Source organism: Spironucleus salmonicida, chromosome 5, assembly GCF_000497125.1.
Source record: "Spironucleus salmonicida strain ATCC 50377 chromosome 5, whole genome shotgun sequence".
NCBI lineage: Eukaryota > Fornicata > Diplomonadida > Hexamitidae > Spironucleus > Spironucleus salmonicida.
In genome coordinates this window covers 1,363,288-1,387,374 of record NC_090600.1, presented here as the reverse complement: position 1 = coordinate 1,387,374, position 24,087 = coordinate 1,363,288, and the positions used below count along the sequence as shown (strand labels likewise).

At 31.4% G+C, this 24,087-nt stretch overlaps 12 protein-coding genes across 12 annotated transcripts; 7 read left to right on the top strand and 5 right to left on the bottom strand. All coding sequences in view use genetic code 6, as the record gives it.

The window, feature by feature from the left end:
• Window positions 1-8: 8 nt before the first annotated feature.
• Window positions 9-851, top strand: SS50377_25395 (Cell division protein 6; the record flags this gene model as incomplete). Its single annotated transcript, XM_067909227.1, has 1 exon — window positions 9-851. The coding sequence occupies one exon, from the start codon at window positions 9-11 to the stop codon at window positions 849-851; it is 843 nt and encodes a 280-aa protein (XP_067764048.1).
• A 24-nt stretch (window positions 852-875) lies between these two features.
• SS50377_25394 (Transmembrane domain-containing protein) lies at window positions 876-1,748 on the bottom strand (the record flags this gene model as incomplete). Its single annotated transcript, XM_067909226.1, has 1 exon — window positions 876-1,748. The coding sequence occupies one exon, from the start codon at window positions 1,746-1,748 to the stop codon at window positions 876-878; it is 873 nt and encodes a 290-aa protein (XP_067764047.1).
• Window positions 1,749-1,839: 91 nt separating this feature from the next.
• On the top strand, window positions 1,840-2,469 carry SS50377_25393 (uncharacterized protein; the record flags this gene model as incomplete). The annotated part of the gene is made up of 1 exon (XM_067909225.1): window positions 1,840-2,469. The coding sequence occupies one exon, from the start codon at window positions 1,840-1,842 to the stop codon at window positions 2,467-2,469; it is 630 nt and encodes a 209-aa protein (XP_067764046.1).
• On the bottom strand, window positions 2,435-3,340 carry SS50377_25392 (uncharacterized protein; the record flags this gene model as incomplete). Its single annotated transcript, XM_067909224.1, has 1 exon — window positions 2,435-3,340. One exon carries the CDS (start codon window positions 3,338-3,340, stop codon window positions 2,435-2,437), a length of 906 nt encoding a protein of 301 aa, XP_067764045.1.
• A 370-nt stretch (window positions 3,341-3,710) lies between these two features.
• SS50377_25391 (uncharacterized protein) lies at window positions 3,711-4,070 on the top strand (the record flags this gene model as incomplete). Its single annotated transcript, XM_067909223.1, has 1 exon — window positions 3,711-4,070. One exon carries the CDS (start codon window positions 3,711-3,713, stop codon window positions 4,068-4,070), a length of 360 nt encoding a protein of 119 aa, XP_067764044.1.
• Window positions 4,071-4,240: 170 nt separating this feature from the next.
• On the top strand, window positions 4,241-5,434 carry SS50377_25390 (ARID/BRIGHT DNA binding domain-containing protein; the record flags this gene model as incomplete). Its single annotated transcript, XM_067909222.1, has 1 exon — window positions 4,241-5,434. The coding sequence occupies one exon, from the start codon at window positions 4,241-4,243 to the stop codon at window positions 5,432-5,434; it is 1,194 nt and encodes a 397-aa protein (XP_067764043.1).
• A 271-nt stretch (window positions 5,435-5,705) lies between these two features.
• Window positions 5,706-6,209, top strand: SS50377_25389 (uncharacterized protein; the record flags this gene model as incomplete). The annotated part of the gene is made up of 1 exon (XM_067909221.1): window positions 5,706-6,209. The coding sequence occupies one exon, from the start codon at window positions 5,706-5,708 to the stop codon at window positions 6,207-6,209; it is 504 nt and encodes a 167-aa protein (XP_067764042.1).
• Window positions 6,210-6,245: 36 nt separating this feature from the next.
• On the bottom strand, window positions 6,246-7,487 carry SS50377_25388 (PPPDE peptidase domain-containing protein; the record flags this gene model as incomplete). The annotated part of the gene is made up of 1 exon (XM_067909220.1): window positions 6,246-7,487. The coding sequence occupies one exon, from the start codon at window positions 7,485-7,487 to the stop codon at window positions 6,246-6,248; it is 1,242 nt and encodes a 413-aa protein (XP_067764041.1).
• An 861-nt stretch (window positions 7,488-8,348) lies between these two features.
• On the bottom strand, window positions 8,349-8,792 carry SS50377_25387 (Actin-related protein 2/3 complex subunit; the record flags this gene model as incomplete). The annotated part of the gene is made up of 1 exon (XM_067909219.1): window positions 8,349-8,792. The coding sequence occupies one exon, from the start codon at window positions 8,790-8,792 to the stop codon at window positions 8,349-8,351; it is 444 nt and encodes a 147-aa protein (XP_067764040.1).
• A 31-nt stretch (window positions 8,793-8,823) lies between these two features.
• Window positions 8,824-9,627, top strand: SS50377_25386 (uncharacterized protein; the record flags this gene model as incomplete). Its single annotated transcript, XM_067909218.1, has 1 exon — window positions 8,824-9,627. One exon carries the CDS (start codon window positions 8,824-8,826, stop codon window positions 9,625-9,627), a length of 804 nt encoding a protein of 267 aa, XP_067764039.1.
• A 36-nt stretch (window positions 9,628-9,663) lies between these two features.
• SS50377_25385 (Dynein heavy chain) lies at window positions 9,664-22,482 on the top strand (the record flags this gene model as incomplete). The annotated part of the gene is made up of 1 exon (XM_067909217.1): window positions 9,664-22,482. One exon carries the CDS (start codon window positions 9,664-9,666, stop codon window positions 22,480-22,482), a length of 12,819 nt encoding a protein of 4,272 aa, XP_067764038.1.
• A 783-nt stretch (window positions 22,483-23,265) lies between these two features.
• Window positions 23,266-23,985, bottom strand: SS50377_25384 (Tubulin specific chaperone B; the record flags this gene model as incomplete). The annotated part of the gene is made up of 1 exon (XM_067909216.1): window positions 23,266-23,985. The coding sequence occupies one exon, from the start codon at window positions 23,983-23,985 to the stop codon at window positions 23,266-23,268; it is 720 nt and encodes a 239-aa protein (XP_067764037.1).
• Window positions 23,986-24,087: the final 102 nt, after the last annotated feature.

The following is a 24,087-nucleotide window of genomic DNA, read 5'->3' as shown; positions in this document are numbered from 1 at the left end:
TATCCAAAATGACGAACATATAAGAAAAGCTGAACTCTAGCGAATTTCACGAAGCTCCTAGACAATTATAACTGGATGAGCTTAAATAAACGTTTAGTCAAACGAAACCCTAATAAACTTTTATTTCTGGTAATCCTGGAACTGGAAAATCTGCAGCGATAACTCTGCTGATTCCTAAAAAGGCACTGTTAGTCAACTGCGCCAAGACACCTAATAATACTATTTTTAAGCAACTGAGTAAATCATCAAAGTCTGAAATTGCTGCGTACAAACTACTTCCGGGGAAAACGCTCGTTTTTGATGAGGCTGACTTTCTAAGTAACAAGAAACTATATTAGATTCTTGAATTAAAATCTAATGTTATTTTGATTGCAAACTCACTTAGCTTCTTTGAAAATGATCAACGACTGTCATCTAGGGCCCATAATCTGAAACAGATCATTTTCAATGATTATAAAGCAGATGAATTTGTTGAAATTGCCAGATTTAAGACTAAAGACCATTTTCCACTTCCAGTTTTGAAACTAGGGGCATAGAAAATTTTGAACAGGGCAGGGGATTTACGTGACTATTTCGACTTTCTGATCCGCATAAACTATAGTAGGAAACTGACTTTAGAGGGAGTTACTCTGATTTTGGGTTAACATAAGCCCGAGTTTTTTACAAAGGAAATGAAAAAGTTTATGGGATATTTCGTGCAAAAAACATCATTCTTGACGCCATTTTTGGGTTTTCAATCAATTTCACAGAATCATCAGAGACTGAATTACCTTAAAGAAATGAATGCAGTAACCATAAATCATGATCTATTTACAGCTTAAATCGCAATAGATAAGCGACTTTTGGAGTGAAAACTCAAATTTCATTTCAAAATTTCACATGTCATCCAAGTCGATATCATTTTAACTATTCCGTAAATACTAGATCGCACTCACAACGAAACTAAAGAATGTCATCCCTACAATTATCATTAATTAGTTTTTTCCATCGCGCTTATACTACAAAATATCTTTGCTTTCTAACTCGGTAAGAACTGAAGTCGAGATTTGGTTTTACGCCTATACCCAAGCTGGTGGGTAAATAATACCGCTAAAAGCGTTCTATGTAAATTGCCGGCATGATTAATCCTTCTATAGGTCAAATTATAGTTACTATACAGCAATTTCTAGTTGACATCGCATTCTAAAGTTTTCATTAGGTTAGTTTACAACCTAGATATATGAGCTAGCAAAATCCTACATTGATGTGGTAAGCTCGATAGGCTATAGGTCACCTTCGCGCTTTCTGTTGAGAGCTATTGTAAATGTTTTCTCAGCTATCGTCTGTTGAACATCGAAAAATGATTGCTTTTGGTATACATGAAATTTAAGATACTCGAAATCATAACACTCACCACGTTCACATTAACATGTAAGTGACTTAAATTTTAGTTTTTAGTAAGCTTGAAAATCACTTATGTGCTGTTTAAAGTGAGTGAATGGGTCAAAATCTAATTATACAGTAAAATTGGTGAGCATTGAAGGAACTTATGAGAATACAGGCTACTGAGATAGTTCACAGATGCGGATTGTGTCAGTAAGATATTTAAGTGTAAACGGAGCGTATTTCTCTGATATGAAAATAGATGTATCATTTTGGAGTTTGATAATTTAGGAGTATGGTGTCAATGATAGGGTATAGATGGAGTACACTGATAGAGTCAACCCGAAAATTGTAAGCGAATAAAGGATAGTTGAGAGTTTTCGCATTTTAACTTTCACTCCAAACTTAATTTATGTTAATATGAATATAATACTAATTATGTATTATTCTATATTCATGGAAGAGATCACGACTATCATGAAACATGTGTAGCTCCTGGACCTCTCTCAACCATACCCGTTTATAATCTAAGTGCTTAATAACCTCATTTCCTCCACAATCCCACTCAGCCAATTAATTATTTTCCTCTCACAAATCAAAATCACCAAATTTAAGCTGCTTGAATTTTATGTTTTTCGGCTTTTCAAAACTCTAGAATCATAGTATATGACCACACCTGATGTAGTAAACCGGATTCTTGTCGAGATGCTCTCCACAAGCGCCATCTCACCACGTGTATTCTAAGCAGCACTAAGGCGCCTAAATTGCTTGTTTTCGGCCGATTTTGAGTCATTTTTGGTCAAAATAACTACAGCTGTCAGTGTCCGCCAAATAGCATCCTAGCTTTGCGAGGCACTTACGTTGCAACCTGGTGGATTTAGCGAAATTTAGGCGATTGAACTTCTGCGAAGTTTCCATGGACCTAATTGCAGTTTGCGAGAAATTTAAGATATTCTGAAAGTCCCAGAAAGAGCAATATTTAGTGCGACTGATATGTGCGAAAAACTATTTTTGTAGCTTTTCGGGGAAGGTTCTGGGGACGAGTTTAACGTTAACGAGAGAGATATAGAAATCAGTGCCAGAGGATTCTGGTTAAATGATATGTGATACAATCAAATGAGTCATTTTTTACAATTTTCGCCTGCTTCTTATAAAAATCCTAGCTCCGGTAATCGCTCGTAAAACCCACTATTGCACCAAACGTCTTTGCGCTGTCCAAAGCACTGAATATTTCGTTGCTAGCAGATTGGCAAAGCAGTTCATACTGAAATTGGATCTCTAGTTATTTGAAAAACCTTAAAACTGTCAAAAATCCATTTTTCTCTGGTAGCTTGACCTCCTTTAGAACCTCAATTATAGCCTTAATACCTTACCCCATGGCAACCACGAGCTTCTAATTTAACATTTAAGCATGCTCCATGAGGCCACATTCACGCTTTGGCACAAATTGAAAAGCAATACCAATTTGGGTTAACTCCAATGGGCAGATGACCAATGTGTTCTGATCATACAATAAGGGTAAATTCATTAATTACAGCTAATTTCCACAGTAGAATATATAAACCTCAAGCCTCTGAAGATTGAAAATACGAGACAGCCAAATAAGTTGGATCTCAGCTTACTAGTTATTGATACAGTCAAATTCTGAGCAAAAAGGTATGTCCTAAACTTGTGAAATTTTCGCCACCATACATTCCCGTGTAGGAATCATCCACTTTGTAAAAGGAGTCTGCATCAAATACTCGCTTTAATGTGAACAAAAAATAAGAATTTTGTTATACTATGCAGGGTCTAAAGCCTAATACAATGCTGCTTGGATTTATCCAATTTACTCTAGTTTCGAAAATGGTGGGAATATGACTTTTGTACCGCCAACTCTGTTTATATTAGAATTTTACTGATATTTTTAGATCTCGAAATCGACTGCTGGTGGTGGTGGGTAGAGCCGGTTTACAAATGTAGATGGACGGATGTACATGGCAAATGGTTGTAAATCTTTTATTATATAATAATATAATATTAAATTAATATGTAGTTGAAAACTTTATTTAATGGTTAAAATTACTGGAAATTAATTAAACATGAAAGTGAAAATATTACAGTAGTCACTGAATGATATGAAGTGTATTGAAAAATAAACTAAAAACATTATACCTAATAATATAATGACTATTTATTAAGTATATAATACTAAGTTATGTAATTCATTTTTAGATTTATAATAAATATACATTTTACAATCCTTGATATCATCTTGTTTATTAATTTTATCTGATAATCATTATCAATTGTATTAATATCAATATATGATATTATATGATAATATTAATATTTTTTATTTGATTGGAATGGTTTTATCTATCAAGTGTTAAAATTGTCAGGTAGAAATTATAGATATACTTAGAACTCCTTAGAATTGCTTATATTGCAGCTCGGATGAAGTTATAATAACTAGTACAACAGAGCCAGCTTCAAGAATTTCTCTGTTAGTAACTCTTGCATATGAGAAATTTAGTAAATAATACTCCTGTCTTATGCAGATGGCTGGTGAAAACGGATTTAATGCCTCAGAAGTTGTTGAGAAAATTAATAATGAAAATATCTGGGAGAAAGTTACGGCCGCTGAAAACTTAGAAGAATTTTTAACATTTATAGGTAAACCTAGTATGTAAGAGAGATTACGTAGACCAGAAGTATGTCCACAGTGATAAAATTAATGCTATCTTTTATTTATTAAATAAATCTATTTATTATATAATATTAAAACTATCTTTACCTTCCATCTATGCAGAATTTCCTTCACTGCTCAGCAGATGTTTAGACGGTTATCGAAAACCTGGTAGCTGAAGATCCGAAATAACTTGAATTCTATATAAATATGATTCAAATCCAACGAGATGTAGTAGGCTTTTTATTTGAAATTTACCCTAAAATTGATACTAAAATAATTGATCTATACAATTTGTTTGAGTATGTAAAATAAAAAGGAGGATTTAGTGTTTTAAATGATGCTTATAATTCTAATCAATAAACGTAAAGCATAATTTTAGAAGAGATTACAAGTAAGTTTGAAATTACGCCGAATAATATTTAATAATTATTAGATATATATGTAAAGCATCTATTGGCTTTAGAACATTATTAAAAAGATGGTATAATATCTTTTAATATCATTAATCAAATCAAGAAGTTCACTTTAAACGAATAAAAATTAGAATTAACAGAAACTCCTCATTTTAGTTTTAACTCTATGTCTATTCCTTAACGTTTAGACGAAAATATTAGTGTTCATTCTGATCCAGTGCGAAACGAATTATACAGAAATGTTGTTATTGGAGCTATTCCAATTATAATACCCGAAAACTTTGGCATTTAAGAGCAAACAGGTAAAGTAGATCCACCACAAGAACTATTTATTTAAGCTATTTAAGCTGAAACATAGCTAAACACTCTATTGAACTATAGTATTAATTATCCATATGCGTTTTTACAATCTGGAAAACTATAATCTATTCTATAGAATATAATAAATTCTTCATATACACCATAACAATTACTTTTAATCGCAGATCCTCTCTTCTTTCTTATTCCTTGTTGTGAAATTCTAAATTGTAAAATTCTAAATTTTGAAATTAAAACAATTTTAAACATATACTATGAAAATTTACCCGACGAACCGCAGCTAACATTCTCACTAATCAGGCTTCTATCTTCATTCATTTAACGGAATAATTTTCAAAACATTAGCATCTTATCAGATTTGATCAAGGTGTACTCGCCTTTAATTGAAGGTTTCCTAATCTTTTTCGTCCATCTAGACGACCCTACTTCATCTGATTTATTCACATTCAATGCAGCCATTTTGGTTCTCAGGATCTACTTAATTGAAGATTCCGATGATAGAATCAGCTATTTATTGGTGTTTTTGGCGCAGATTCTCCACAATTTAACATCCGAAAACTTAAAATTGGCTCTGAAAACTGTCCTAAAAGTGCTCTACGAGTTGGATGAGAGCTAAGTTTATGACGCTGTATATGTATTCTTAAGGGGAATTGAGGGGTCGCTGGAGTGAATTTTGGTGGTTGGGGACATGCCAAAGAAGAGGGTTTGACTAAAATATAGGGATTATAGGATACGGCTGAGTGGTTATTATCTATTTTAGTTGAATCTCTTGAGTTGATGGATTTAAATTATTAAATACAAAATTCGTATTCTCCTACTTATAATTATTATCTGATAGTAAATAATTCTTATTCACCGGTCTAAAACTCTTGCTTCAAAAGTTTTATTTTAATATTACTGCAATTATATAGTAATAATAATAAATACTACCTCCACTCTAAATGTCAGTTATCAAGACCTTTGCATCTTCAGAAATAGCGCAATAAGTAGCCATATTGCAGGACCCAGATCTCAAATCAATACTTGATCGCGCTATTCTCTTCTTTGTAAAATCTAATTTTTACAATGAATTCGAGACCGAATTCGTGAAGTCGACGGAGCAATTCCCTTATTCAAAGATATATACAGAAGTCTAAAAACCAGATTCTCGTTACTAAGTTAAGTTGCATAATATTGTTCCATAAATCTCGCCTGAAGATGAGTTGGGAGAGTTACAAAGGAAGATCTACACGCTTAAACTTTTCGAAGTAGATACAAGCAGTCACTGTAAGTCTCACCCAAAAGCTGTATTCTTACTTGATATAGATGAATCAATTATCTATGCAATGCCAAGTGTTTTCGAGCTTTAAGAAACGCTTCTTAGCAATAGTTGTGTTTGGTATGGTAAGGCACTGGATAAATTCATTCTAGAAGAAATAAAAATTGAATAAACTGAGGAGTGGTGAATTATTAGAAGTGTTATATGATATAAAACAATATTGTCAGAAAAATTCTTCGTCATCTTTTTTCCCAGTTTTCAAGCTTATATATTTTGAAAGATCTCTTACACATGGTGCCTTGCTATCCTTCAAGTCTTCTGTTTTCAGTTGATTTGACACTTTTAGCTTTAACTCATTAGCCAAAACAGCGTCTGAGCTGAACGAAATCAACATTCTGCCAATGGCACCACAGCATAAATTAAGGCATATTTAACTTTCCTTGCCTTATTATTAGGAATAGGCTACAGCTTCTTTGAGCAAAAATTCGAAAAACTGAGTATTTTTCTGCATAGATGGAGTGAAAAATCTTGACATTGCAAAAGCAGAACGCAGTACAGCGACCTTAATATTTTTATCTTAATTTACAATAATTTCTTTCATTAAAGGAACGAATAGCTATATATTTTTACGACCATCTATCATGCCTTTTGTGTTGCAGAAGTAATTATTAAGATAACGGAAAAATGGTATAATCAATGTAGTTTCGTTAGAAGGGATCAAATTTGAAGGTGTGAGATCTTCTGGAATGTTCTCTATTGAAGATGTGGTTGAAATTAAAGCCAAAACTTCGTATAATGCAATTTTATTCTATTAACCTAATAAAAATGTCGTTTTATAGTTTTAAGACTCGTTATATGCTGCTAAGATTGTATTTAGGGATTTTTTAGTTTCATCATTTTCAGAAACGACTTAAATATAGTTGATAAGATCTTCGTCATCGCAAATAAATACTTTTGGATCTGTAATATAAAGAGATGCATATTCTTTATTTGGTGTTTCTGTATTGGTGATAGTAGGTTGTGAATTGGATTTTCCACCAAACATATTTCCAAACATGCTACCTAATGAAGTTGATAAAAACTCTTCAGGTTACTCTAATATTTCCTAAGGAAACCCTTAAATACCTAAAAATGTTAGGAATACACTTGAAAAATGATTACAATTATGTGTCATTGCATTATAAGAAGATTCAGAAAAATCTGTTGATTGAGAAAAAATCCAATCATAGATATCTTTAACAGTCTTTGATGTAGTACCCATTACACGCTATTCAATAGGCTTTCCAAAAGGTGTTTAAAGTGGTACTCCTGTTTAAATACCCTGTCCAAAGAAATATTCTGTATTATGTAGAGATACCCCAGTATGGTATACCGCCTTAAATTCTTTATTAAGTAGCTATTTAGAAAGTTATGCTGCTATACCTTATGATAAGTCATAAATATGAAGTGTTACCGTATATGGCATTTTAGAGGATCTATCAATTAATTATAATTAATATATAAATATATATTAAGTAAGTTCTTATTATACTATTTTAAATTTATTGTATAACATATATTATAGTTCTTACCGATCACAGGTTTATGTACTTATTCTCTTAATAACAAAATTAACTACTTTTTGGATCTAATATAACTTTATTATTTATTATTATTATTATTAATTAATCTTTATAAAATTAAATTTTGAACAAATATTTGTATGTATCTGTTTTTTATTAAAATAATAGATCATAACATTTAGATTAAAATCATAACACTTTATCCAATATTGACACAAAGACATAATAGTTATCAAGTTTTTAAAACAAGGAATATTGTGTTTAGATCTTAAAATATTTATATGTATTTTTTGATCATACCATTATCGAACTAACAAATTATCGATTAATAGAAATATAAATTTACCTAGTATCTCTGGCAACCTATAGTTATATTTAAATTTTATATTAATGGTCAATATTTGATTTAAATAATCTTTTTAATTTCATCATAAATCAATTAATTTTTTTAATAAACATGGTTTTACAATATATTATATATGATTTTTAAATACACTAAAATATCTTTTACATTCTATGTTTAGATAAAATAATATAAGATATTAATGTTTTAGATATAAAATTATATTTAAATAATTTAAAAATTATCATCAGTTAATGCAATTTAAGATCTAATAAAGAGTAAGTTGCCTCCTGATAAACTATTATATATAATGTTAACTTTAGAAATAGATAAAGAATATAGAAAATATATAATAAAACTTATACACTAATATATCTTTTAACCTTAATATCAAATAATAGTTAAAATCAAACTAACTTGCTCATTATACTATTCTTTATGTTTAATTATCTTCAGTAATTAAACTTTAAATAATTTATTTATCAATGAGATTAATATCATAAGATTGCTACAGATTAATCATTTTATTAAAAAAATGTAGCAATTTATCTTTATTATGTTTATATTAGGTTTCAATAACAACAAATGAAATTTAATATCCATCAATTGGAAATTATCTGGCAAACTTATTGGTTCTAACTATTATATTAATAACCTGTTAAAAATAAAAATTGTTTAAACCATAACATTTCTTATACTTGAAACTAAGTCGTAATGAATTAGATGTTATTTCTAGTTTAACGAGTACTTTACCAATATTGTATTATTATGTATGATTTTATTAATATTCAATAATGGGTACATTAGAATGATTATATTCTAAACTGCTAATTGCATTTTCCAAACTATTTAAAAATAAATCCATTATATGTGAAAAATGATATTAATGAAATAATATGTACTAATATGTATATAAATAAGTTATTATATTATTTGAAATGAGCAACTGCTTGTCATTTACACTTGCATATGATTAATTACTAGATATCTAGATTATTTACCCTCAGATTGAGAATTTAATAATGCGATTAGATGCGTAATTAGAAAATCTTGGATTTATTTTTACGTAACATTTTAAAGCAGAATCCTTCACAACAACTATTACTATTAATAACTAAAATATTTCTAATTTACACTCACTTTTTAATGTTAAAAATTTAAACATTCTATAGAATTCATTATAATGTTATTACCCATAATTTTAAGAATATATAACTGATGATTAGCACTAAAAAGAACTCAGCTAACTATCAGTTTCTGAAAGAGCAAAAAGTCTTCTTATTAGTCTAAACGAAGGTTAATTTGATGATAAATTTGAAATATTTAAATATTTACCACACTATAAAACTTTAATATCAGAATTAAAATAGGAATTACCAAAGATATATAAAGATTTTTAATAATTTATGGTTACAGAAAATGCTATTAATTAAAAACTAACAAATTTTCACTAATAGTTATCTAGCGAGTAACTTTCAAAATTAGTTGGAGCCAGCACGCATCATACCGTATTTTATAACAAACTTATCTCTTGTGAAAAAAACATTTATTTAAATTTTATTATTGATAATTTTGGAGCACCGTAGGATAATATAAGTTACAATTAAGATGGTGGAGACTGCTATTGGTTTGATGATAACGATGCTAATGTAAAATGTGGTATCAGAATTGATTTTTTAGGGCGTCCTTCAAAGAATTGATCTTTTAAGTTATATATGTTATTATATAATCTAATAATGAATTTTGTTCACTTCACACAAATGACGGAACTTATAAAGGAATATTACGATGCCTGCTAGAAGGCAAATACTATCCCATCCGCGTAATTGCTTTAATAGTTAGATTCTTAGCTCTAATTAAATGTGTAGGAATCATACTATCCAATAGGATCACTAGCTTCAGAGTTAGAGCTATATCAGCGTATTTTGTTGGAGAAATAAAATGAAGGTAGAGCATAAAAAATTATACACGAAATTAACATTTTATAGGGAATTGTTTTATCTCCTTTACGTTAATCCTTAGATACGACAGCATTGGAGAAAGCCGGGTGTACTAGAGTTTCATAGATCAGAGAGGCTTTTGCTATAGAAATTATTTAATAATTAACGCCAATTCTAAAGGTTTTACCAACGAAATTGCATCAAGTAGATTTAGAGGAATTTGTTAACCTTTTTTCTTAAGCTTTATTGAGGTAGCATCCGTTTACACCTCGAGTCAGAGCTTTATAAGTTGCTGCATAAGCAGCAAATGGTATTTTTAAATTATTTAATGAAATATTCATAATATAGCATGATATTTTATTTGATGAAAATTTTGAAACAACAATAAAGTAAATAGGGCATTTAATGTCTTAATTTGAAGAAAAAGCTGCTCAAAAGCTCCTTGAAAATACAATTAATCTTAATAAGGATAATTTGTTTGCTATTTTTGGTGTTTTAGCAACGTCAAAAGGATTACTCAAACGACCCAGAGTTAAAAAGGCATTTTCAGATTTAGAGAATACTATTAAGAATTTATTCATGGGGCTCAAGTATGAATAAAAATCCTAGACGTATGGAGATATCTTCTAAGAAATTAAGGATTATAAGAGTAATTTTAAGCAAACTTTTAATAGTATCGGTATATTATTTTCTGATAAAGAATGGTTTAAAGAAGCATAATAAATCACAAGAAATCTAGAGAATTCAAAAGAATTAGATTAGCATATTAATAAATTAACATAAGAAGCAGAAACCGAAATACTTAAATATTTATCCGAGTTCAAACCTACTCCTATATTCTTCTTTGACTAGCATACTGGTAAAGCTGTTGCAACATTTAGCGCTTAAATATAAAAAGTTTTTGATATTGTAGTTGCATTTTAGCAAAATGGTGTTAAGTTGAATCTTCAGGGTAAGGAAAACTAAATTAAGTATATTTTTAGTAGTCTTAGTGCGGTTTAAATTTATAGTAATATAGCCGGATTTTATAATACAGTTAATTCATAATTATAAGAATACCAATTAACAATTTTGAAACCTTCTATATTGGCATTTGAAAATGAGATGAAAAAAGCTGCAGGTGCTAGTATATTTAATTTTGAAGATACCAGTATTGAAAAAATTAAAAAAGGCGCATCTTATATAGATGGAATTATGAAATAATTTTAGGCTAGGGTAGATAAATTAGAAGATTTTAGAAAGAAATTCATTAGAGAAATTAAGATTTTATCCAGTTTAAATATAGATTAATAACAGCTATGGATTAACTCCATTTCTACATTGAGAGCTATTTCGAATTAATTAATAGAGACGCTACCACCTGAATAAGCAACATATGCCTAAAACTTTTCAATTGCTGCAGTTGCTTAAGTAATAAGTGTTAAATATGTATCCTATTTATAGAAGTAAGTTTCTAATATCCCTATTTTAAAACTTAAAACTAGCAATGATTTTGAATTTAATTTTAGTGAATAATAGATTAAATAAATTATTATTGATCATTTTGATAAATGTGCTAATATTATAACACCTGATTACTTCATATATCCTGATGACATGTTGACATAAATTAAATAATTAAGCATTGAAATATTACTCACCATGCATGAACTAGCCAAAGTAAAAGCTGAAACTGTTTATTCTATTATTAACTACTTTAAACAAAAGTATTATGGGGTTTTATATTTAAATTCCTAAAAATCTGATTAATTATGTGCTCAATATTGTTAAAGCCCGGAATCTTGTTAACTATTATTTAATTTAGGATCTGGGAACTTAATTTCGCCTCAAAATGATCTTTATGATTAATTTCCAACTATTATTTCGGTAAATGAAAATACGCATATTTATAAATTTGATAATTTCGAATTAGATTTATCTATATTGATGAACAACCTAAATGATCTTCCAATGGCATATTAAACAGTTGCTGTTTCATCAGCAAGTTATACCAGTTAGTAAACTGCATAAAAGCTAATTGATGAGGTATCTCAATTTACTTTAAAAATGTAATCATCTTTAACATCAATTTCTAGTTCAGCTTAATTGGCAGACTTAAGAGATTATTTTTAAAAAGTAAAGGTTCGTGTGCTTGGTGAGCTTAAGAATTAAAATGATGATATGTTAGAGTTTTACTAATTAATCTAAATGTAATCAACACAAAGAGACTCAGTTCTAAAACTAATAGAATTAAGTTCATATTCTTTTAATATTTTAAAGGAGAAAATATAAGGTACAGAGTCACTGATAGAAGATAAAAAAGAAGAAATGAAGTCAACTTTGCAGTAGTAAAATTCATTAATTGTGGATGATTGTAAAAATACAAAAGACATATTATTTAATACTTTAAATAAATTATCATCTATTTTTATGGATTTAACTAAAGTTAGTTCAGATTTTAAAGTTGATAACAAATTGTTCTTGCTTTATCATGAAGATTCATAAGTAAGTCAACTGACAACAGTATTTACAGAAATGTAGTAAACAATAGCATCAGTTACTACACAAACTTAATAAATGGAACAAGAAATGTAGTTACTATTTAACTAATCTTATCAAAAAGACCTATCTGCCGCACAAATCACAGTTATCAACCAGATAATTTAGCTAGACATTCCAATAACAACAATGCACTAAATAATATTACATGTAGATAAATTGATTTAATTAAAAACAGAATTATTCAGATTTGACTGGCCAACTCTGAAAACCAGATTAGACCTTTTAGAAGAAATTTCTTCAGATTCGATACTTCTAAAAGAGCATTTATCTGGATTTAAAAACTAATTAGACTCAACAGGCCTTAATATTGACGAAATTAATCAGTTTTGCACGCATTTAAGTTAGTATCTAACTTTTACCCAATCTTTCAGCCAAACGATCATTCAAAATTTGAAATTGTTAAAATCACCGGTTCTTACAAAACAACACTGGCTAGAAATTGTTGAAAGTTCTCAAATGCTTCCATTCATCAAATTTTACGCACAGAACAACCAATTCAGCTCCCAGCTCCCAGATTCGATCATAGGCGCAGCATTTTGTCACTTTTTTGCTGCCTTAACGCTCAACTAGGCCAACCAGCAATTTGGTTCTTCCTAGAAATACGAAACTTTCGTTAAAAACACACGAGAAATCATTGTTAGAGCAGAAAACGAGCAATCGATCAGAGGCGCGGTCGATGAAGTCCAGTTCTGGTTGCAATCGGAGGCGAAAGTGCAGTTCACGCTCATTAAAATATCTCCATTTTCGCAGTCTGAACTCTCAGAAATCGGAGAAATTTCGTTGCTTCCGAGTACGGGACAGTGGAAGCCTATTTTGACCGCTTTGACGGAGAAAAAGTCAGTTTTAGCTAGCGTTTCTTCCTCTCCTTATTCGAAATTTTTAATGGCTTCAATTGAGGACTCGAACTGCGCCATTGAAGCAGTAACTCAATTTGCGCTTCTTCAGGGGCAGATTGGGCGCTAAATTACAGTTTTAGAGCCAGTTATCGCTCGAAAAGTGCTCATGAACGAAACACGGCGTTTTTACGCAGCTTTGAAGGTCGTCGGATTCGTGTTTTAAGAGCAGGAGTAGAATGCTCTGGTTGCACAATTGATACGTTAATAGGTCAGCGAGAACTTTTCATTGCCGGTTGTTAATGCATTTGAAGAGCTTGGGTGCTACAAATTCGTAATTTAGTAGTTGGAATCTGCAAGTTTGCAGCTGGCACAAGTTCAGACAGCTTTGCGGGTATTTTTGGAAGGAAAACGGCTTATATTCCCAAGATTTTATTTTTTGGCTGATTCTGATGTTTTAGAAATTTTGTCGGGTGCGGGTTCTAACAGCTAAATCATTAATTCGCATATCAAAAAAATGTTTTCAGCGATTGAAAAACTGTAAATAAACGAAGATAAAATCGTGAGTTTTACGAGTCCGGAAGGCGAGACTGTTTAGTTACGAAAATAGGTAGTGATTGATAATAACCCGGAGAATTGGTTGGGACTTTTGGATTCAGAGATTAAGTAAACATTGAAGCAAGAGTTTTTAAAATGTCTTCAAGTTGAGTAATTGGTAAAAACACCAGAAGGTATTTGTAATTAATATTCAGAAATTAAGAAAATAACTCCGTATGTCATGAAAAATGACGTATTTTTCTGTATTCGTGAGATTCAGAATTCCATTAAAGCAAATTTGGACATTCAAAATGTTTCTGGAGAGATGTTATGTGTAGCATTTAGTGTTATGTTCACTGCACAAGTAGACTATGCAATTTTTGGTCAAAAAGATGAAAACAAACTTTTAGAGTAGACAAAAACTAGAATGTAAACTTTCCTTAAAGCTTTCACAGACAAACTTTATTCACCATAGCTAAGCTCGGCTACTTTTGGATCGTAAGATTACGTTTTGTCACTTAAATTGAAACAATTAGCAACGGATACAACACATTTTATAGCAGTTTTAGATTCTCTATTAGAAGATTCAGCCTCTAGAGCCTGGGTCTGGAACAGAGAGCTTAAATACAGAGTTTATCAAAATACTGGAGATTTGTTCATAGTTTCTTTAGATACATTTTTACCATACACATTCGAGTATTAAGGCCTTCCTCCTAGACTAATCCATACACCGCTAACAGATCGCTGTTATTCAACTTTAACATCAGCTTTAAATATTTCAAAATCTTCAAATCCACAGGGTCCTGCTGGTACTGGAAAGACGGAAACTGTAAAAGCATTTTGTGCTAAATTAGCACGCCCATGTATAGTTTTTAACTGCGATTCAGCTATTGATAGAGAAAATTTAAGCCGAATTTTGATCGGAATAGTCCTTTCAGGTTCGGTCGGATGCTTTGATGAGGTAAACAGACTCTCACCGGCTGTTTTATCAGCTGTATCAGCGGATATTGAAGATGTTCAAAAAACAATCTTGAACAGGTCACAGAATGTGAATTTGGATGATTTATTCAAGCTTTCTGATATATCAGTGCCAGTTAGCAAAATTTCTCCATTTTCAGCAGTATTTGTAACAATGAACCCAGCGTCTAGAGAGTACAGAGGGCGTTCAGAGCTTCCATTTTCTCTTATTAAACTTCTACGCCCTTGTTTTATGGGAAAAGCAGATACTTCACAAATTATGGAGACCATTCTTTCAACATCTGGTTTTCAGTTTGCTAAAATTTGGGCTCTTAAGGTTGATTTAACATATTCTTTAGCATCTCGCAGAATACCTAAGTAAGTACATCTGGACTGGGGTCTTAGATCACTATAAGCTGTGCTTCGTTAGGCCGCACTTTAGAGGGCTAGTTTGAAACCGTCAAATGATATTTTGCTACAAGAAAAGCAAGTTATTATAAAATCACTTTCTGATGCTACTTTTTCACGGGTTCAAGGCATTTCAAAAACTATTTTTGGAGAGATTTTAAGAGATATTTTTGGAGAAAATAATTAAAAAATGAACAAATTTGGTGCTAGTTCAGAGATTGAAGAACGGATAGCCGAGAAGCTCTCTTGCAATGACAGAGAGGGTGAGCTTGTTATCCAGCTTTTCAGAGCTCTGACGGCTAAAACCGGTGTCGGTTTGCTTGGAAAATCAGCAAGCGGAAAAACTAGAATTCGTCAGAAAATGCGTGATGCAATCTATGATGTCAGTAACGGTTTCATAGAAATCCGTGAGTTCCTTATCAGCCCGAAAAGTATGAGTAGAAGCGAACTCTTAGGATATGTTGATTCTAGTACGAAAGAATGGGTAGATGGAGCTCTTACAAGAGCAGCTAGACAGGCAGTTTCACTATTAAATGCTAAACAAAAGCCATATATTTGGCCTCTTATTGTTTTCGATGGCGAAATTGATCCAGGATGGATTGAAGCACTTAATTCATCATTGGATGACAATCGCTTGCTTTCGCTGTCTTCAGGTGAACGAATCCGCTTCCCAATGTCTCTTAACCCCTTGGAAGCATATTTTTCTAATGCTAGTATTAAAAGAGCAAACGGTGCTGAATTAGGTACAAACTTACGCATGGATTACTAGATTCCAACACCTGTTAGTTTCCTATTTGAGACAGATTCTGTGACACATGCCTCTCCTGCCACAATTTCACGTCTGGCAATTATTCTAGTTAGCGATCCAGACTTTCCAGAGCAAATTGAGACTATTAAAAGTATTAATCAGGATATACCCAATATTGTAAAGATTTTACCGTAAAATTTGATGTGTTAATTACCGAAAATAACGACGCATTTAAATGCAGCAGGAACAGGGGAGCTAGTGCTAAAAGGATAATTTTCACATGGAGCAGTGCGTATTTTGAGCAGTTTTGGAACATTCAGCGAAGCGGATTTGGTCAAGTTTGTCGAGGTTTTGGGGGGAAGTAAGGCAGATATTGGGGTAGTTCTGTCTCCTATTTGTGTGTAAAATAACAATTAAGTAAAATAGTAGGTCTGGGCCTAGAAGGTGATATAGAGCTATTTCGCCAACGGTACGTCAATTGTTCTCTCTGGAGGAAATTAGAGCGGTAAATATTATAGCCTTCAAAATGCGATTTTGGGTTCTAATTATGATCTTTTAGAGATAGCTTGTACGTAATTGACTGGAAGAACTGATATAATTCGCAGTTTGACGCATTCATGCGTCGAATTTTAGAGGAGCAATGGCGAGCGTGTTATCAAACCTAAGGGAGGCAACAAACTTGTTGTATTGATTCGAGATGCTGATGTTGTCGAATGTGATGAATATGGTCATTCTGAGATCTACTCATTACTGTGGAGTATAGTGGCTCATAATAAGGTATACTTGAAAAATGGTCAAGATTGCATATTATAAGATATTATTGTCAACATATCAGTAACAAATTATAATTCAGTTCCTGATAGAATTTAAAGACTTATTGGCTTAGTTTAATTTTAAGAGTTAACAGAAACTGATAATTCTATCATTTTATAATCGTTTTACGAGTAATATAAAGCAATTCAAGCATAAACGAACTTAAAGTTGTGGTTGGGATAGGCGGTAGAGGAAGCGGAAGCCTAAGTTATTCGAGCTAAGTAATAAAATTAAAATTATATCATCGCCCTACCTAAATTGCTTCCTTAATTCAGATCACCTTAGCTTTCATAATTAATTAAAATTAAAGATATGAACCTGAACTCTTAGCAGATAATAACTGTTATGGAATATTTAATGGCTTGTCCAATTCCGTATAAATCTGGTAGAACAATGGCCAACAAAGATTTATAATGCTTAGGCAAGAAAGAATAGGACTAGTATCTTACTTATTATAAATAAAATCTAGTCCAGAGTGTTTCTAAAAGTTTTTCATTAGATGAGCCAATTAAAACAACAAATGAGTTTAGTTTTGTCGGTTCCTCTAAAAAATTATCACAAATAAAGGAATTAGTTGAGGTTTGTTAAGATTATTATCCATGCTTGTCAAATTATGAATAGATTTTAGAAAAATTACCTTAGTAGAGTGTTCAAGATCTACTTTCTAATATTGCTGCATTAGAATTTGCTTTCATTTAAACTAAGGGTGCAATTGTATTTACACTTCCTAATAACTTGTCTATAGAAAGCATTTATGTTGCTTTAATCACTACTGGGCATGATATTCGTTTCATTGGATCAGACTATATTTCAAATTAAGCAATTAAGTCTATATCTGAAAGAATAGCTAATGGATTCACAAAATTGGCAGTTATAATAGACTCAGCAGCTGTTGAGACAGATTCTTAATGGACGTAATTCGTATCAGCTATAGCAGCTAAAGATATAGGATTTTTAAGAAATAAACTCAATCTAGCAGATCTTAGATCATTAATTTCAATCTTTTAAGAAAAGCACCATATTACAGACGAACTTTCCGAAGAATAGTTTATTATAAAGCTACTTACTTGCATTATCAACTCCATTATACCGGTTTTAGTTCTAAACCCAGAGCGAAAACTAACAAATACTATTTTAGAAAGCTCTCCACCATTAAGAAGGTCTTATAATATAGTTTCATACGAGATCTCTGAAAATTAAACACTACCATCATTTATTTTAGCGTAGTTTTAGTCAATTTAAAGTAACTATTAACTTGAAATCCAAAGCGAATTCCATTAAGAATTCTAGAAATTTATTAAAAACTTTACTCCCCAAAATGTTATTTTATCAAACAATCAATATATCAGAGCATTTATTATTTATAACAAATTTTATAGCCTTTGGAACGCTTAAATTTCTACAAGACGTGACTAGTTGTAATCTGGATTGAAGTAACTCGAATTTGCTCAACAAGAGGTCGATAAGCTTTCATAAGAAGCTTAGAATCGTCAGAAAGCTGTCGAAAACGCTCAAAATTCAGCTAATTAAGCTCTAGCAGACATCACATAGAAAATGGTCATTGTGTAGGAAAACAAGCGTCTAGCAGACTAGATGCAGACAGAGTTATCGACAAAAGAAGTTGTGATTACGCAACAAAAGATCGACTCTGAGGCTGAACTGTCAACAGTCATGCCAATTTTAGAGGAGGCAACAAAAGCTGTCAGTGGGATTCCAAATGATGCTATTTCAGAAGTTAAATCATTCAAAAACCCACCACCTGCCGTTGCAATCGTTCTAGAGGCTGTTCTGACGTTTATGGGCTAGGCTGATATGAGTTGGCAGGGTATGCGTGCATTTCTGAGCCAGAGCGGTGTTTTGCGCCAAATTGCGTCTCTAGATATTAAAAAAGTGCCATCAGCACAGCTCAAAAAGGTCATTGTTTTAACCCAAAAGTAACCTGATGCGTTCGTGCAGGAGAAGATCCAAAAGGTGTCCCGTGCTGCCGCACCGCTTGCAAAATGGGTGTCAGCATCACTATAATATGCGTCCGTTTATGTTAAAATCGAACCGCTCATCAAGGCTGCATCGGAAGCCTCGGAAGCCCTTAGCAGCCTGAAAACAAATTTAGAAAGAACGCAAACTTCGATTCAGCTATTAGAGGATGAAACACGTATTTTGCGCGATAATTTCGATCAAAAAACCTAGGATTTGGTTCGATTTTAAGCAGAGTTAGCCGGAATCGAAGTGAAAAAGGAACGAGGAAATACTATGTTGAACCAGCTGAAGGATGAGCGTATTCGGTGGGCGTTAAATCAAAATGAGGCACAAAAGCAGCTGGAGGGTATCCATAGTGCTTGTATCAGGTGCGCGTCAATGTTTGTTTTGGCAGGAAATAGAACAGATGATATAAGGGGCGAGTTTTGTGGAGTTGAGAATCGTGAATTTTTCTAAAAGCTACTAATTGACGTTATTTTCAAAGATAATGCTAAAAATAAGGGCCTGCGTGACTCAAATTCAGCAATGGAGAACGCTAAATTAATTCATGAGTTGAAAGCATAAAATGGTCTATTTGGATTTGTGTTATCAAACGTAACTGATGCAACTGGGGCGCTTACTTGGTTATAAAAAGAGATTAGCTGTTAGTAAATTTCGGCAACTTCTGAAAACTTGTCAAACTTACTTGCTATCGCAGCTAGATTTGGACAGTAAATTATTGTTACTGACTGTGATAGCGGAGTACTCCCTAGTGCTTTAATTGCGTATTTGCGATATGGTTCAGAATGCTATAAAAGAAGTGAAAATTCGAATTGTGAGCCTAATTAAGAATAGCTAAATTTCGGCAACCTCATTCCATAGACAACACTTCTTGTACCATCAACTAGTGCAAAAATGAGCGAATTACACTAAAACTTCAAAATTTTTGCTGTTAGTTCAGTCCAAATTTAACTTCCAAGCGACCTCTAAGGAAAACTTTTAGAAGTGTCTTTCGCTCCAACTGAAAAGTCTAGAAGCGACTACTATGTTGATTAGGTATTATTAAAATGGAGCCCTGAGAGTTTAAATCAAATGACGAAATTAAATGAAACAGAGGCATAACTTAGATTCAACTTGGCTAATATTGAATGTACATTACTAAAAGCGTTATAGGAAAGTGACCAAGTCAACATTTTAGAAGATGAAAACTTGATGAAAGTGCTCGAAAATGCCACCAAACAAAGCATAGAAGTTAAGCAAACATAAGAATAGGCATATGCAATCAATTTGGAGCTTAAAGTAAAAAGAGAGAAGGCCATGCTGATTGCTGAAGTTGTTTCTAAGAGTATATAAGCATTAGAGTAAATTAACCAGCTTAATGAGCTTTATGTTGTTGATGACTCGACAGTAGTACCGATTTTGAACGATATTTTGGGTGAAAATTTGAGCCCAAATTTTGACTAAAAAGTAATTCAAAGAGTTAATTAGCTCTATTTGTTTTAGTTATACCTAAGACTTAATAATATGGTGTTCAGCAATGATCGAATTGGGGCAATTTCAATACTTCTTAAATTTACTACCACTTCTTTTACACAAAATTTGTATAATTTCTTCACTGGACGTTGCGATGGTTAATTGTAGTAAAATATACCAAGTTGGGCAAAGAAAAACTCTCATATTTATTCATAACTATGCTTATCATTAACTAACCCAATGTCTCTAAATTTTGAAAATGAAATTTGGACATAATTTGCGTAGGATATATAAAACTGGAAAGATATTAATATATCTAAGTTGCCATAAACTGCTATAAGTTTAAATATCATAGAGAAACTCGCAATAATAACATTTTTCCGTCCAGATTTGTTATCATAATCTCTTAACTTGGCTTGTGAACTAGTGTTTACGGTCAAAAATTCTCAAATTTAAGATCCAGTATAATAAGCTATACGACTTGTTAATGGAATTTACTAACCTATTATTATTTATACAGCTTCAGGTTAAGACCCAACCAACTAATTAAAAGCGAAGACAGTTGCAATTTCACCTGGAAAGGAGAAAGAATGTGAGGACTAGCTTTTTAATATTTTGGATGGTGCTGGTAAAAGTCTAGAAAAAAATATTTAGACTTTAATTGTAGTCAAAGGAGCACATTTGTGTCTTAATTGGTTAAATTCACTATCATCGAAGCTAGTACAATATGCAACTACATTTTCAGCAAAATACGACCCAAAATATCCATAATTTGTTAAGATAATACTTCTTTTAGAACCTAAATAAGGATTCCCAAAGAATCTCTCTAGAATTTCATGGAGAATTCATTTGCAAGCCTAATCAAGCCCGAAAGATACATTCTTATCTTTAATATATTAATGGCCTATTATTAATATTAATAATAAATTGGGTATGTAATTTTATAGTATTTTGTACGTTTTGACATCATTTCATGCTATTTTGGAGGGAAGAATACAATATGCACCAAGAGGTGTAGGAAGTGATCCTGGCTGGAATTCTTAAGATTTACTGAGTTTGGCTGAAATTTTAATCAAGTCTGTTTAATTTGATAACAAAATTGATATTGTAATTGAACGAGCATAGGGACTGATTATAGATGCAGTGTATGGTGCATCCACGAAAGATGAAGCTGATCTGAATTTAATAAAATCGATGGTCAAAATTATATTTGATCATAATATAATAGCTTCCATAAACGAAAAAGATGCTGAGTCTATACAGGATATTAAAGGGGTGGAAGAAAGTTATAAAACAGTACCTCAAGTCGCTAAATTAATTAGTAAATATTCATTTTTGAAATATATTTTACCACCCGTTGGAATCATATATAGGGCTAAGTCAGTGTAGGCCGAAATTATTAAATATGTCTCTGTCAATTTCCCATAAAACCCATCTCCAGATTCTCTTGCTTTGCCTTCAAATGCTCTTTTAACAAAAGGAGAGAAAGATTCTTTGTTAGTGAAATCGATTCTTTAGAGAGCTGGGAATGTTGGAAAAGAAGGAGAAAATACATCATTTTATTAAACTTCATAAAAGATTAATACCTAATTTTTAATGGTTTTTTAGAAACTGAATTAACTGAAAGTTACTGCTTCAAAATCTCCAATCTCTGAAGAGTTGAATCAACAATTTGAAAACTTGTTATTTTAGATGAAAATTATAAAAACTGATTTAGAAGGGTTAATTTTTAGCAGTCAAAATCCTTTATTAGCTTCCTCGAAATCACGCTAAATAGCATTATTTTTGAATTCTGGAATCACACCAGAACACTGGGCAAATGGTATTTTGGCACCTCCTACACCCGTAGCTCCTCTTGATTAAGCAAATTTAGTTACAATCTCCACTGGTGGTCCTCAAGATTTTATAACCTTTTTAGAACAATCTGGACTATCAATTCAGGCATCTCTAGCAAGTTTACCTCAAAAAATTGAAATTGAGCTCAATCTTCTTCCACGCCCAACTGCTATAATGGAAGCGATCCGTAGACATTTTGGGGTCGAAACAGGATAGGAACTTGATAAAATTTCGCTCAAAGCAGTTATTGGAGGAAATTCTGGTGTATTTCTCAAAAATGGATCATTAAGTATTTAGGGTGGAACCTTGGTCGGTTAAGGAATTAATTTGAGTTAGAAGGAAGGATTTATGAATGGAATCAGTATTTAAGAAGGTAAATGTAAGGCTGGTATTCCAGTATATGTTGATAAATAACGTGAAATTCGTTTACCTGTAACCGATTTAATTGGCGTTGAAGCAGATTTAGATGAACTAAACATTTCTGGTGTATATGTTCATTTAACAGGGAGATGATATAAATATTTTGTATTTATTAAGTTATATCACATATACTAATAGAACTAAATGATGTGATATAATAACTCAGTTTAATTGATGCAGGTGTATACAATAAGTTAAAGTTACGTCTTTAAAAATTCAATTAATGTGCATCTATATTTTATTTTTAATAATATTAATATTCAAGAATATCTTCATAGTACTGTGAATTATGATCAGTAATATTATAGATAGTTTATTTATTTAATTTATTGGGTTAAAAATGCATATTTTGTTCTATAATTTTAATTTATAAAGATGATTAAATTTTTTTAAAGATTGATAATTATTGAGTGTAATATATATTAAAAAAACTTAACCAAGCTATAGCTTCAAATATAATTTCATTATTAAACCAACTAACTTATTCAACGCTTAAAGTACATAGATTTTTTTAATTTTAATTTTTATCATCAAGTTATCTAACCTTACTAAATCAGCTAATCTACTTGCACTAATTATATTGTTAGAGGAGCATATTAAGTATAACATTTGTACTGAAATAATATTTATTGTTACAAGGTTAATACATTTAATAAGGTATGTGAAGAGAATAATTTGTTGTAATTTATCCTATTTCAGGATAATAAGTTTCATATACAAATTATACAGATAAATTATATTACTCAGTAACGTTAACAAATTATTATATCTACATTAAATAATCACTTTGGCAATCCTCTCTTAAAATTATGTATATTATTAATTTTGTTACTCTATTTAACTACTATATATTTGGTGTTAAATATATTTTAAATATCAGAGTTCACTATCGCTAGTATCTAAAGCCAATTCATCAATTTCAGGGAAATCGCCAATTTCCACCTGGGAAGGTCTTACAAAAATTCCAAATTTTGGCCTACAGTCAAATATAATCCTAGAATCAAGTTTTCCATCGTTGTCGCCTAAAGGCTCATCAAGTTTTATACCCACAAATAGTCCATTTCCAAGTTCATCAGCTGTACCAATATACATAACTTCGCCTCTTCTATTTCCTACAATCTAGCATCTGTCAGTAATTTTCATTAGTACAGCAGCATCTAATTCTTTCTTGATTGCATTCGCTCTTTTAGCTTTAGCTGCATCAACTTCTAGTCTATAAGTAGGATCATTTTCATACTTTTCGCGTAAAAATGCTCGCACCGAGTTTTCTTTTTTGTCATACTCAGCATCAGTAAGTACAAATTTTTCAACTTTAGATGTATCATTAACATCACGAAGCAAAGAGTTGGGATTTCTATCTGTGACTGAAATTTCCATTCCAGCTTCTGGATCAAAATCACGGAGATAAATGTTGTCAGGTTTCATCATAACTCTATCTGTTGAGGATTTAATAAGATAGATTTCTTAATAGTCAGGCTGCGTTCCTGTTATCTGGTATATTTTTTATTTAATCTCACCAACTGTTGCTGTTAGAGAAAATCTTATTTCAAAAAAGCGTTAACGAAGATAATTATGACTCACGTGTAAAGGTATCATTTGAATTTTAAAAAGATAAATGTATATTAAATTATTATATAATTTTATTTATAATAATATATTTATTAGCTGAATAAATTTAATAAAGAAAATATGATAGAA